The 12,373-nt window shown below is 35.9% G+C and overlaps 1 protein-coding gene across 1 annotated transcript in view; it reads right to left on the bottom strand.

Moving 5' to 3' along the window:
• Positions 1–2,684: 2,684 nt before the first annotated feature.
• The window catches only part of PCLO (piccolo presynaptic cytomatrix protein), a 325,623-nt gene continuing 315,934 nt past the window's right edge, over positions 2,685–12,373 (bottom strand). Inside the window, exons 23-25 of the mRNA XM_054178010.1 lie at positions 9,922–10,056; positions 9,237–9,382; positions 2,685–4,794 (exon numbers count right to left, since the gene is read on the bottom strand). Of these exons, the coding sequence (XP_054033985.1) occupies positions 4,654–4,794; positions 9,237–9,382; positions 9,922–10,056 (422 nt within the window). The 3' untranslated portion in view covers positions 2,685–4,653. The remainder of the gene's footprint in view (positions 4,795–9,236; positions 9,383–9,921; positions 10,057–12,373) is intronic.

A 12,373-nucleotide genomic window follows, 5' to 3' on the forward strand; every position in this document is an offset into this window, starting at 1 on the left:
TTTTTTGTGGGATTTTTTGGTGTTTTTGCATTTTTTAAAACATTGGGTATGCTGCACACGTTGTCTGTAGCATGACAGAACACACGCTAGTCAGCCGTTGTTGAGCACCTGAGCACATCACTGAACATTTATAAGATACAATCAAATAAGGACACATTCACATGCTTGGATGTCAGATGGAGTCAATAATTTAAACTCAGTTTGGTTTACAAAAATGTATGCTTATTTACAGGGTAACAAATTAAGAAAACGGCTTTTGCTCAAATTCTCTATTTTGAGTTATGGATATCTATATATAACTTTTGAGCTCATCAATATATTTGTTTCTTTTTTTTTTTTTTTTTAGTTTTTCCCAAATAATAAAATGAAACATATAGAAAATATTAAAATGCTTCTTATGATTTAAAGAGAGAGTATCCGGTTTTATTTATTCCTTCTATTTTCCTTCTAAAGGCAACACGTATTCGTAAAGATCAACTGACCCCACATGCCAGGTATATCAAAAATTCATAGGGCATGTAGGACTAGGGTTTAAATATAATGTGGGTGGAAACTTAGACTAAATTTCCTCTCTGTTTCATTACCTTTATAAGTTACACTCACACTAATGCAAATCTTCTCTGTTATTCACATAGGTATGTACATATCTAGATATATACTCAAATAATGAAATCTGTGACATTCAGCATTGTAGCAATGAAAATAAAGTACTTAAAAATAGTGTTAGTTATGATTCAAATAATAACTTTTAAAAATACTATTAACATCTTTAGGATATCTCCATGAAACTAAATCCTAATTAAATATTATTTATTGGGCACACACTAGCTTACAATATAATAGGTGTCTTATTTTTCTTCATCATCATCCTCAAATTAATAATCAATATTAGCTGGTTACCAGCTACCATATCTCACAGCCTAACCATGTGAAAACCCAGCACCCAGAAAAATAACTTGAATATTTCCTAGGTCTTGATTTAAAGCCAGTTTAAGTCAAGAGATTGGTTGCTACTGACTTCATCTGGTTTGGGTTTGGGTTTTTCTTTTCCACCCAGGATACATGTAATGTGAAAACATGGGTATTATTAAAGAAGCAGCACTCATTGCCGCTGGATACTATCCCTTTAAAGTGTAATGATAAAGAACTAGCTTGACATTTATCATAGAAACTTTCATGTCTATTTTTAACCTGGAAAAAAAAAAGGCAGCTTGCTACTCACTGTATGCATAATAATAATAATAATAATAATAATAATAATAATAATAATGGCAACACTAGAAATCCCTGTCATTTGTAAACCTACACACTGTGCTTTTGCTCATTTTCAGCTTGTTTCCACTATACAAGACCTTGAACACAGAAGCAGCTTCAATCTCTGTTGATTCAGCAGATTTATGAATGAAAAAATAACAAAAATCAGAAATTATAAAAGTTGTTGCCACATCTAAGCACTTTTGGCCAGATAAAAGGAACAAATATTAATGAGACAAAAGTGAAAATAACACATATGTTGAGTTATATACAAAAAGAGTTAAAAAACCCCCACAACTAATAGTCCTTATTTATTAAAAAAAAAATATCAGAAATAAGCTTTTCCTGACATTACTAATAATACAAGAAAAATAAGCAAACAAACCAACCAAAACAAACAAAAAAGAAAAAAAGAAAAAGATGAATCTATGTTGCATAGAGTGATTCCAGTACAACCTAGAAATTTGATCAAAAAGGAACTTGGCACACTTTGAAAGCATCCTTTGAGCTCCGAATGATGCTGCCTCAGAAAAGCAAGTGTGTGGGCCCAGGTCTGTCATTAGCCCATCCCAAGTGACACAAAAGGAGTGCTGTCCTTGCTGCAGCTTAACAAGGCAGTACCATGTTCCTGACAAACTCCACTCTTTGCATTATATGGTAGGAGCCCAGAACTGCCATTTTGACATGCGTAAACATTTTGTGTGCTGTTCAGAGAATTAAAGTTGCTTGAATTAAACTATTTGCTGACAGATGATTAACCCACAAAGGTAGCTGTTCCATACAGTCACAGCTATACCACCCAAACCAACTATTTTATAAAAACATTTGCCACATTTGTATGTGTGGGAGAGTAAAGCACACCTGTCTGCTTCCTCAATTAAGAGTGATGATTACAGGCTTCCCAGTAAGGCAGCCAGATACTGCTTGTTTCTGTTGGAAATCTCCATAGCAACTACCAGAGTGACTTGCTGTTTTTATAACAAATCTTAGCAAGAGCGAAATTACCATCAGTTTGCACAAAATTGCACACCTCATGGCTTGTACTTCACACAGTACTTGAAACTGGACTTATTTTGTTGGGGTTTTTTTGTTGTTTTGAGTTTTTGGTCTTTTATAAATGAAAGAATGTGTTATAGCAATCAGGAATGCAAAATAACCCACTAAAAGAGTAAAACACAAGTATATCCACAGACCTTTTTTTGGTTCAGCTGGGGACTTTCTCTTTGAAATGTTTGTCTTCTTACAAAAACATATACAACATCAAAATGTAGAAGAGGTTTACAATAACTCCAGTGGAATGTTTTTAAAATATATGAGAGGTAGGATATACATATATTTGTGAAAGCATGAAATTTGACATTAAAGCACATAACCTACTTCCACTGTCAGTGATGTTGTGTTTTTAAGATAGCTAGTAAGATTGTGTAAAATTGTGGTAAAATTGCTCTGCTTCCAAGTTAAGCAGGCTAACAGAAGGCTACTGATAACAGGAATTTCCTCGGTGCATGTAGCATATATTCTGTGGGTTTTTTCTCATATTCTTTTTCTGTTTTCTTATTTTGACAAAGATAACTCTAAACCTGTATGTGAAAGTGTCACCAGATTAAATAGTGTAGCTTTTCCATGGTCTGCCTAGATTCTGCATAAACCAAGCCTTACTTTTCATTTTTTTAAGCACATAGTGTTTTCTGGAATAGTATTTTTGGTTGCTGTTGCACAAACTGTGGAAGTATACTACAAATATTCAGAAAATATAAGAAGATGTCTATTAAATAATCTGTGACAGTCCTTACTAGGCAAGAAAAATACATTTCTGAAGTGCTGAAGCTTGGTAATTTTCTTTCTTTAGATGTGTAATGGTCATGAGGTAATATTTCCAGGGAAACTACTTTTTAATGAAGCAGTGAAATATTAAATGACTTCTGAGTAATATGGGAGTTAGTACCACAATGATTCTTGTGTTTTTCTTTTAAAGGACCTGCTCTACCTTTAGGAACAGGAGACAAAACTCTCCCTTTTTCTTCAAAAATGGTATGGTGGAAAATACAACATCCTAAGCTATCCTAGGCAGTAGTTTCTTCCCAAGTGAGTTAATTGACCATCTTCAAGCTCCTGAAAGTGTGACTTTAAAAGCATGGCAATGCTGACACAGTCTTAAATGTTACAATTTGTATTGCTATTTACTTCTTTTCCTAACTGAGAAGCCTCACTGTTAAGTGGATTATGCTCAGACCTAAGACAGATAGAAGACAGTTTTAATTCACTGTAATGTGACAGCATCCAGGGAGTAACTGCCCTATTATCCCTTCCCCTTGGGCTTCAAGTATGTCACTGGTATTAATACAGAGCCCTGCACCCAGCAGATTGATGTTAGTGTGGTGGGTCTGTGGCTCCAGAGTGCCCACAAAATCACGTACAATTCCTCATCTCTGTACAGTTTTAGAATAAGACTGGTTGCTGAAAAATGTAAGGGCTAGATGAAATGGTTATGTTAGTCCCAGTGCTTAAACCTCTTAAATTCCTAACTTTTTAAAAAGTTTCTATTCAAAGAATTTTAAAGTTTTTAATTCAAAGGGTGAGATGAAGTACAGTGTCACTGATGTCAAAACACCATTTTTTCTTTCTGATGTGGTGCAGCTTACATCCTGTCCTTTCTCTTTAAAACCACATCCAAAATTACAGACCATTAATACAGTTTTATCCATTACATCCTAGGACAGTGCTGTATATCAATTGTTAACAGACAGAAACAAATGAAACAATCAGATCTGATTCTCCACAGCATAGCTTTTAAAGGGAAAATAAAGAAGGGGAAAAGTAATATAAAATAACTTTACTGCTCTTGCAAACACCTTGCAGTTTGTATCAAGTGGCATAATCTCACTACAGCACATTGTCAGAGATCCTAAGGTGCAGAGGAACATGTTTTGCACTTCTGATTAGTGCTGTTTGGAAAGTCATTCACCCTAGGTGCTTTTGCATAAAATGATCTCTTTCTGGTTGCATAGAAAACCAGAATTCTCTTTCCATCACATTACCTCCAGCTGCAGCTGAACTCTGCCTTAACATCTGCCTTCCAGCCTTCATTATTTCCTTTCCAGTTACTTTCTTCACAAAGAGTCCAACATCATGGAGCCCTCGTATCAGTCTTCATTTCAAACAGCCTCACTTTAAATTCTGGGCCCAGGTTTGCTTTCACTTTGCTGTCTTTTGCAGCAAAACAAGTGTACTAGCCCTCATTTAAGTGTGCTACGTAGCCCAGAGACTGCTTTTTTTTTTTTTTTTCCTACTTTGTATTCTGAAAGACTAGCTAAACACAATGATATCAAACTATAGTCTTGGAGTGGTGCTGTTTGTAGCAGACTCTGAAGGTTTTGTGCCCTAAGCGGACAGCTCTGCTCAATGTGTTTGTGTGGAGCTGACCAACAGTTTGTGCCAGTTTACTATTCTTTTCCTTAGATCCACTTTGTCAAGCCAGATATAAGCTTCCCCAATCAGTGTCTTTTTCATAAATTTCCCTCCATTGGAGACAAGCAGAATCTGGAAAAACAACAATAATAGTAATAATAGCAACAACAACAATCCAAAATAATAGCTACCAACATATATACTGCATTTATTAGCAAACATGAGATTCAGAAATGTTGCACTCTGAATCAATATCCACAGAAAAGAAAAAAAACAGTGACCATAACCCTTTTAAAGTCATATAAAGTCATCTTTCCAACAGAAAGAAAGATCTGTGAAAACTGAACCTTCCCCCTCTTCTATTTTATTATCTTGGGATGAAGCAATGAGAAAATGACAGTCTTGAACTTTAGTGAGCAATTTGTTCAACTGCTGATTACCAAGGACAAACGTAAAGTCAGTTTTAAGTTACAGGGTAAAGCTTTATCCAGGTGAAGTACCAGCTCTTTTTAAGTGCATGGGAGTCAGAAGGTCTACATGTAGTCTAACTCAGAGCAGATTTGTGTGTGAGAAAGTCTGGAGTTCTGGTTTGTAACTTCAGTAAGTCTAACCTAAAATGTAGAGTTGATCTGAAATCCTTCATTGTCTCTGATGAGAGCCACAGAATTGCATCTAGAGTTAAGGCTCTTGTTCATTCAGCCATGGCAAAAGAGAAAGGCAAGGAATAGCCCTGGTACTCATGTGAGCCACGTAGGGCTGGGTGTTCAATGCTCTCCCTGTTATATCATACAGACACAAATTTTCTTGCTAGCAGGTTCATGCTATGCAAGTAATAGACTTCTCTGAAGGACATGATTAATTTTTGTGAATCTATAGCTTCATTCTATGTGTTTCTGGGAGAAATATGTTGGATAATATATATACTTGGAGGGTTGAGTTTATAAATCCTCAGTTGTTAAGTAACTGAAGTAACAAGATGAATGCTGTCTTCCCCCCTCCCCCACCCAGCTCCCATCAACTATGTAAGCTTAAAAAAGAAATAAATGACAAATTGTATTTCCACGATAGGATTGATAGCAGGTTTGTAATATTGGCAATGAGCAAGTGAGGTAACAGAACACTAGGAGGCTTTCATCCTCTGTGTAAACCAGCAGGAGAGAAAATAGGGTATTTTGCTACTTAGTTTCAAAGATCTAGGCTAACAGAAGAATAGCAGAACTCAAGGATTTTGTACTCCACTGAGATGCTGAAAGAGACCATGCGATAGTAGAGATGTAACAGAACTGTAGAAGAACCACAGTTTCCAGTAATCAAAAACTTAACATTTTTGAAAGTTTTCTATTCTGATTTGGGAAACAAAGTGAAAAAGGGAAACTTTACATTACAATGGATGATTATAAATAAATAAATAAAATCAAACTCAGAAATTAAGAAAATTGCAACAATTTCTTGGATGATCCTCCCAGTTCCTGGCTAATTTTGATACCAGTGTGTAAGGTCTGTACCCAGACATCTGAGACACCTACATGCCCTTTATTAAACAGATTTGAGGAGGATGTTGAGCTATTAGGGAATTCCCCTTTACTTCACCCATCTCTGGGGAAAAAAACAGACTGCCTCCACTCCTGGTGGCTTTCTAGGCCACTTGGTTGAGTGTTTCCTGTAGAAATGGACAGTTCAGAAGCTGGCAAGTCAAACCAGAACTACTGTGAAAAACATTCTTCTGGAGTTTTCTGATTATGCTCATGTAGGACATTATGTATTTCCAATTGCAGCTTGCCAGTCAGACAGGAGCCAGCTAGGGAAGGAGCCAGGAGCTTAGTGCTTTCCAGAAGGGTCCCAGGTGGGTTGCCAAGGAACCGAGAAATCAGGAGAGTGAGTAAGCAAGCTGCAGGGGCTGAGGCAAGTGCCTGTCTGAAACCTGTCAAAATGTTTTCTGCAGAGTGTTTTCATTCTGACACATCAAAAGTTATTGAACAGAAAAAAAATTCTAACAAAATTTTCATCACTTCTGTGCTTGATCCTACTCTCCAGTCCTCTCAAATGGACTCCTAGCATCTGTCTTCTCCAGTTTTTCTGTCTCTCAGCCTTGTTTCTTCCCTGCTCTAGGGTTTAAATTTGAGTCTTGTTATCCTGAATAAGCTAGTCTCAGGCTCTAATCACCAGCTTTGCGTTTTCCCTATCCCAAATACTCTTAAACAGATGACCCAAGGTTTTCTTCTCTCTTCTCCTCTGTTTTCTTGGTTTTGTTTTGTTTTGTTTTGTTTGTTTGTTTTTTTTGGGGGGTCGTTCATTTTGTTTGGGGGGAGTTGTTTGCCTTTTTTTATTTTGTTTTTTGACATTTTCTTTGGTTTGCTTTATTTTATTTGTATTTTTATTTTTTTCTAAATAGCTCACAGTCCCATTTCTGTGGCTAATAATCATAGCTTTTGTTGTTGATCTTTGGAGTGCAGATCCTTGTCCTGATTTCTTCCTTCTTTTGGTTCTCCTTTATCTTTTCAATGTACCTTGTATGATTACCATGTTTCATCTCTTCTTACTCCCTCTCTGGGATCTTATTTGTTCCCAATTCAATTTCTGGTCTCTACATTCTAGTTTTATTCTGTTTCCTTCTCCCCCAAATCTCCTTTGACAATATCCATCTCTTTGTCCCTAAAGGTTCATCACCGAAAATCAGCATTCAATCAATTTCATGCTTTGCCATAGCAGCAAATCCACTGGTAAAAAATTAAGAGCATATAAAAACAGATGTTCTAGGTCACACTGAAGGTTTCTCCAGCCAAATACATTAAGTAGAGTATCAGAAGAGTGCAATCATATAGTTACACTTTCCCAAAATACCAACAATGATCAGTGGACCATTGACTTCCTGATTCACAAGTGATATGCTTGTATTTAACAGACTTTGAGGCATTTTGCCCATGAATTTATCCAATTATCTAGCTACTTTTTCCATGAAAATATTTAGCCACCACAATGTATCAAGGAAATAAATTTTACAGATCAACCTCCAAGTTGTGTGAAAACACTGTGGTTTTTTTGTTTGTTTCAGATTTCTTCCTTGCTACTTTTACAGCCTTCATTCTCTTAAATGTGACGTGCATCACCAGTACATAATCACAGAATTTCTGAGGAAGGGTTGCCAAGTCTCAGACTGGCTGTTCCTATGGCTACCTCCCTCAGTATCTCAGTCCTTTACAATTTGATGGCTCATTTTTCCACAAGACTCTGTAATTTCTTTTTTCGTGGTCAGCTTGCCTCTTATGATTCCATTTTCAAACCATCACTAATTTACAGGAATTATAGCTATTAAAGTTAGGCGAGATTTTATTTACCACTCTGAATACTCCTGAATAATGTCTTTTACATAGTCTATTGAATCCATGAGGATATTAGGACACCTAATACAGGGAAAAGAGTATCTATTTTTATTGGCCTTGTTATGTAAGCAACATTCTGACTTTAATTTTAATGATACAATCAATAAGCCTGACATAGGCACTTAAATAATCCAGTTTAATTCCATTCATCACAATGTAGGTGGCTTATTTATGTTTGCCTTACAGATTAAAAGGCATATTAAGTGGATTTTACCATGCCCAGAAATTCCTCACTTTAGATTTAATACATGTTTTTAACTTCAGATTAGCATGCAGATACCCCTGGAACTGTCCACCCCTCTTCACTGAGTAAAGGAACTCTGAATGGCTGATTTATACAAATTATCTATCCGTGTGAAAGTAAATAAAGGTAGGTAAAGGACATCATATCTGCATAAAGAAGTAAATCCAACCAAATGATCAAATCTATCTTTAACAAGTGAAACACAGGAGAGGAACTATACCTGAATCAGTTCCACACATCACTTGACATGCCACACACTGAAAATATTGTTGTCATCCGTACAAATGTACATGAAGAATATTTGACTTGGCATAGGAGAATATTTCACTTGGCATAAGTGCTAGCTCTGCAATGTCTGAGATTATGAGTATCCTGTCTAATTCTAGACACCACAACTTTTATAGAAGTTGAAGAATTGGATAGAATGATAAAATGATTAGGTATTTAGGCAACAGGACATATCAAAGAAATTTGGTTTGCAGAACCTGGAAAAATGGAGAGGAGAGATGATAACCTTTCACTGTGCAAACTTTTTCTTTTTCTTCCATAAAAAGAAAGCCGATCTCTCTTCCTTTGCTCTTTCTGAGAATATTTAAGGACAAGTGAACCTAATTTTAAAATATGGCATATTTACATTAGATATTACACTAAGCTTCCTAAATACATAGAAAAGTATTTTTGTGAGACTTTCTGCATTAGGATGCTTCAAGAATGGATCAAGCTTATAACTTTCAGGCCTGGTCTATAAATAACTTTCCTCAAGGTGGAGTGATGGATTAAACTATCTTTTAAAGCCTCCTCCAGCCTGATATTTTCATTATTATGTAACTGTGTTCTTTCCTTTGTAATTTTCTTTTGTCAGCAAACAAGTAGGGTAGAAGGTTGATTTCAAGTGCCCTTAACAGGATGGACAACATCCAAAATGAGGTTTTAATAAAATGAGAAATTACCTGAAGAGAATGTCCAGCAGGACTCAAGCTAAATCTAAATGTTTCATTGAACGAAGGCTCTCGGTCATGCCTGCATACCCTGGTTTTCTTCTTAATTACTCTTTTTTGGGTAGAGATGTTGACAACGTACAGCTTCACATACAGGTCTGGGGAAGAACAATTCAGTGTGTTAAATACAGTAGCTTAAATAGTCATTGTTAATGATTTCAACAGGGGAACTGTCATGAGCATGGTAATTTGCAGAGCAACACTCTTCTCCTAGAGAACTGTAATCCAAGAGAATTTTTGTTTAGAATATTGCCATTAAAGCAATAAACACATTGCTGTCTTTAAGTGTGTATGAAAACATTGTTAGCATGAGTTTTTAATTTTTATAAAACTTTCCCACCAAAAATAATTTTTCACCAGATAACATTGTTTTTTATTAACCAAGGGAGCTCTAATTTTTATTTATATTTTTAAAGGAATAACTTTTCAGCAATCAACTACAAATTAAAAAGAGGATTAATTAATTTTCTTCTACAAAATATTTTTACTTTCATTAAAGTTGATAATAGGGGAAAAAAGAACTTCCAAGAGTCCTACAGAATATGTCATTCTGGTTCAGAAGCAATTTTTCCCTGTTGTAGTAATACATCCTTCATAATGTTTTCAAAGTATCTTGAAGCTGGTTTCTCTGCGATACCTGGTAGATGATCTGGAGATTTAAATTTGTATGTGATATTTCTGCACTGAAGGATTTCTACTACCAGCTGTTCTCCATCTGTCTTCATTTCCTTCTTTAATGCAATTTTGATTTCACCCATAACCTGTGTTTTACCTGGAAAAGCAGAAAAGAAACCTTCATTAATGTAGGTAGTTGCACAAAGGGATAAGGTCTCACCTCAGCTTTTTCTCCAGACTAAACAATCTCATATCCCTTAGCTGCTTCTCACCACACCTGTTCTCCAGACTTCACAAATTTCATTGCACTTCTCTGGACCTGCTCCAAGGCCTAAATGTCTTTCTTGTAGTGATAGGGATAGCACCTCCTTAAATATACATCTTGGGATGGACAAATGACTTTCCAAAGTTGCCTCCCTATTTTTGTTGTTGTTAGGTTGGTTAGTTGTTTTTTGGGGGTGGTGGTGGTGGTGGGTGGGGATTGTGGAGTGGTTTTTTTGAGTGTGTTGTTTGTTTGTTTGTTTGTTTGATTTCGTTCTTGTTTCCAGTGAGAGTTAAGAAGCAAGGTGATGGCTTTGATTTAGAAATCCATTTTTAAGGATTAGGATAGAAAATGCAGACCCACAGCTCTACCATTTTCCATAGCTTCAATCAGAGAAAGATTAAATGATGGCTAAAATTATTTTTGCTATTTTAATTCAAAGATAGCTTCAGCCTGGATCTAAAAGAGGGAACTACACAGCCTCACATCTCAGAAGGCAAAAACTCTCTTCAACCACCTTTGCTGCCTTTCACCCTCAGCAAAAATCACTGCCTGAGCCTAAATATACATTCACAGGCTTCTTCTCACAATTTTAGTATCTTACATAAGGAGACATATCAGACATTGCAGATTCAGCTGTATAAAAGACAGCTTGCCACAGCACATCTGAAATTATGATATCAAAAGGCACATTTTGCCCTGGCTTTTTGGGTGGACGAAAGTTCATGCAGGGAAAGAATAACACTATTTAATGTCGTACATATAGAGCAGGTTGAACATTGATTATTTAAAGCCTATACTATTGCAGTGTGTTGCTAAAGGGACAAAAATTCTCTATTTGAGATAACAACAGCTGAGTAAACTATTTTGCACAATACTATAATGATCATTCTGTAATACAGCATAAATATTCTGTTAAAGTAAGACAAATTAGTCTACAAGCTCTTTTTCTATGTCAGTATGAGAAGATAAGATGGGTTTTACCTACACAAAAGCAGGGAGGGTTTTGCTAGATTTTATTTAGGTTCTCATTTATATGATGATATATTATAACTTTCTTTCCCTCTGCTATTGCAATTTTTTTTTTGGGGGGGGGGGCATTGTTTGTTTGAATATGCATATTTTGGAGAATTTGTCAATACAGTCTGATATCACATAATTCCTTCTGAGTCAAACTTCATTTTCTGTACCAAAATAATGAAACATTGACACCTTCTTACTCTGAATGTATATAAATACGTGAATATCACAACAAATATATTTATTGGTTTTGTCCATTGATGTAATGAAATTAGACATTGTAGCTTGAACCTCTAGAAACCCCAGCAGATGGAATAAAGTCCATTTGGCTTATAATACAATATGATGAAAACAGGATGGAAATAATATAAGTACCCTAACAAGAGTGAAAATACTCCCATGGATGGTAGCAAGAGATAACAGTTTGTCCAAAAATGTAATAAAAAAAATAAATAATAATATTATGACTATAGTTCAGAAATATTAGGTAATGCAGTATCAGAAGGGATAAAACTAGATTGCCAAGTAGATGTATATTATTTACTTTTGTGAATCCAAAGAGTAAATAAGGATTTAAACAGAATGTTTTGTACTTAGGGTGTGCAAAAATACAAACATACAGAATGCTTGGAAAATACTGTAGGGATAACATATTTCCTAAGAACAACAGCTATAAATTAATTAAATGAAACCAAAGTACTTGAGGATTGTACTTCTGAGAAGTAGCTGTTCTGTAAGGAAACCTGTTGATCACTTGAGGAGCAGACCAACATGAAAACAAAGTTTATTTATATAATTTCTGCTAAATTTGTAGGTCAGACATAAGAAGAACTATTATATTATATTATAGAATAAACCAGGTTGGAAGAGACCTTCAAGATCATCGCGTCCAACCCATCAACCAATCCAACACCGCCCAAACAACTAACCCACGGCACCAAGCACCCCATCAAGTCTTCTCCTAAAAACCTCCAGTGATGGCGACTCCACCACCTCCCCAGGCAGCCCATTCCAATGGGCAATCACTCTTTCTGTATAGAACTTTTTTCTAACATCCAGCCTGAACCTCCCCTGGCGCAGCCTGAGACTGTGTCCTCTTGTTCTGGTACTGCTTGCCTGGGAGAAGAGACCAACATCCGTCTGTCTACAACCTCCCTTCAGGTAGTTGTAGAGAGTAATAAGGTCACCCCTG

The sequence above is a fragment of the Dryobates pubescens genome, chromosome Z, assembly GCF_014839835.1.
Source record: "Dryobates pubescens isolate bDryPub1 chromosome Z, bDryPub1.pri, whole genome shotgun sequence".
NCBI classification, from domain to species: Eukaryota; Metazoa; Chordata; class Aves; order Piciformes; family Picidae; genus Dryobates; species Dryobates pubescens.